The 2,413-nt window shown below is 29.6% G+C and overlaps 1 protein-coding gene and 1 long non-coding RNA gene across 3 annotated transcripts in view; one reads left to right on the forward strand and one right to left on the reverse strand.

Moving 5' to 3' along the window:
* The window catches only part of LOC107448984 (uncharacterized), a 28,823-nt gene that overhangs the window by 18,759 nt on the left and 7,651 nt on the right, over positions 1 to 2,413 (reverse strand). The window lies entirely within an intron of this gene.
* Positions 1 to 2,413, forward strand: part of LOC107437339 (uncharacterized) — a 29,639-nt gene that overhangs the window by 8,992 nt on the left and 18,234 nt on the right. For both annotated transcript variants that reach the window (XM_016049303.4, XM_043040632.2), the window contains exon 4: positions 391 to 552. In XM_016049303.4, coding sequence (XP_015904789.1) covers positions 391 to 552 — 162 coding nt within the window. The remainder of the gene's footprint in view (positions 1 to 390; positions 553 to 2,413) is intronic.

Below are 2,413 nucleotides of genomic sequence, written 5' to 3' on the forward strand. Positions count from 1 at the left end.
TAACCGAGATATATATATATAGTTTATACTTAACAAGTAATGATTGAACAACTTAACAACTTGATTGAAATATATATGTATAGTTTATACTTAACAAGTGATAATCTTCCCAAGATTACCTCATAACTCCTTAGAAAAAGAGTTGCTCTGAAACCTAATTATAATGAAATATTAAAAGAGTAAAAACTACTAATTTTTAATGAAGTATTATTTTAAGATTTATAGTTTATGATTATTCAATATCAATGGTTAATGAGGAAAATATTGGGATATAAAATATTTTTTTAATTGGATCAATCTTAATAAGATCCTAAATTGTGTAACTTAAATTTTAATTGTAAATATTATACTCAACTTATTTCACGGAATATTTTCATTTTTATTTTATAGGCCGTATTATTACCATAGAAAGTCAGGAAATGAAAACCAAACAGTCAAGTGATTTCGAGCCAGATAAATCTAGCTGGATCGAAAGTGGACAAATGGCAAATCATTTCCTTTTTGTCATAAGAATTTTCTTTGAACTCTCGGACGCAGAAGTTGAAGAAATAGGTAAGTTTTCATTTCTTGGCATTTATTAGCCCAGCCACAGAAAGTAGTCAGCATTTGAAAAGACCCATGTGAAAAAAATGGTTGTGTATATTTGTTAATACCATAAGCTTCAAAAAAGCTTTGACTTAAAATTTAAATATAAATACTTCAGTTATTAGAGCAGACAGAACTATCTAATTCCTTCAAAATAAATCCTAATGCTGAAACACTTGTGCTACCGCTTTTTATTTTTTGAAAAGAAAACCTTGTTTTAAAACGACGTTGATTCAAGGAATTTGTGGTGAGAAAGAAAAAAAGATCATGAGAAAAAAACCTAAAAGTGATTAAAAAAATTTTTAAAAGTAAGCATTTTTAAAATAAATTTTCATACGTTATACCACGAAATATGAAAAAAAAAATTTTTTTAAATAAAAAAATCGTGAACTTTCTACTTATGATTGTCGCTTCCAGGAGTAGGAATTTTAAAATTAACTTTTGGCCACTCCTTTTTTGTTTGATGATTAGATAAAGAAAAAATATCAACAAAATTATCACCTAAATTTACGATACCAATTTTTAACCCTTTCAGAACCGTGATCAAATATACGCAATTCTCTCCTTTCTCGGCTTATGGTATCATTACATATATAAAAGTCTCCCCCCCCCCAATATTAGTCCCTGGGTATCATATATGAGACTAGTATTTCCGATTTCAGCAGCCTTAGAGTATGATCACATGGGCGCGATTTTAACTTTGGAATGTTTTATTCTAATTTTTAATCGATAGTAAATAGCTGTTGAAATCCGTTACAATTTCAAATAATGCCTCACAGGTCATATAATATCTCAAGGTGACATTCAAATAATGTCACCTTGAATATACGCCTTCGGTTCCAAGTTTTTCTTTCTAGTTTTCTTAATTTATTTGATCCCAGGGTATTTAAACAAACAAACAATTACACGCGTTTCGAGAGGATAAATGAATTAGACACGTGAACACTGAGTTTTTGTTTATATTTTGATACAGTCGGAAAAAGCTGGAATGTTTATTGGGTGTAGATTTGTCGTTTGGGGTTTGTTACAGATAATATTTTGCATGCTTTGGCTTAGACTTGAAGTTGATTTTTAAATATTGCGAACACTTTATTACTGATTATAAATTACAGAGCATTTAATCGCAGTGATGATTTTATATGAATTTTTATATGAAATTAGGCTTAGCAGAAAAATCGCTTGGTCCCGTGCGTAAGTATAATCTCGGAGCGTACTCTCGAAGCTCTTCTTTCTCCCTGTGCCGGTCCTGAATATGTAAACCCCATGCTGGCCTGTATGAATGTGAAAAACCTTATTTAAATCAGCGAAGAATAGTTCACGAAAAAGCGTTAAGGAAAATATTGTACATAAAGAAAGAAAAATGAAACGAATCATATGTATGGGAGCTGAGAAACTTTAGTTACGAAGTTTGAAAACGTATCTTCAAGATAACGCATAAACGACTTTTGTAGATTGTAGAATAATGCGACGAGCACTTTGCGCAAGCTTACAGCTCTTGTATTGCTATCGACGACTTTCCAAGTTTATAGTTACGCTGACACTATCATAAATAAATAATTATGATGCCCTATCACTTCTGCACTTTTCATCAAATGGAGATGAAATTTTGATACAATAATTTTAATCCCATTTAGATAATGAAATAAAAAAAAAAAAGTTTCTTTTTCGAAGCTTACAGGTAGGTAAAACCCGAAATGAAATATTAAAAATTTCTTCAAATTTCTTTTTTTTTCAATAAAATATTTTTTTTTTACCATTAACACTGGCTTCATATATATATATATATATATATTTTATATGTTTGTTTGAGATGGGTTTTTGCTTTTGT

Source organism: Parasteatoda tepidariorum, chromosome X1 (genome assembly GCF_043381705.1).
Source record: "Parasteatoda tepidariorum isolate YZ-2023 chromosome X1, CAS_Ptep_4.0, whole genome shotgun sequence".
NCBI lineage: Eukaryota > Metazoa > Arthropoda > Arachnida > Araneae > Theridiidae > Parasteatoda > Parasteatoda tepidariorum.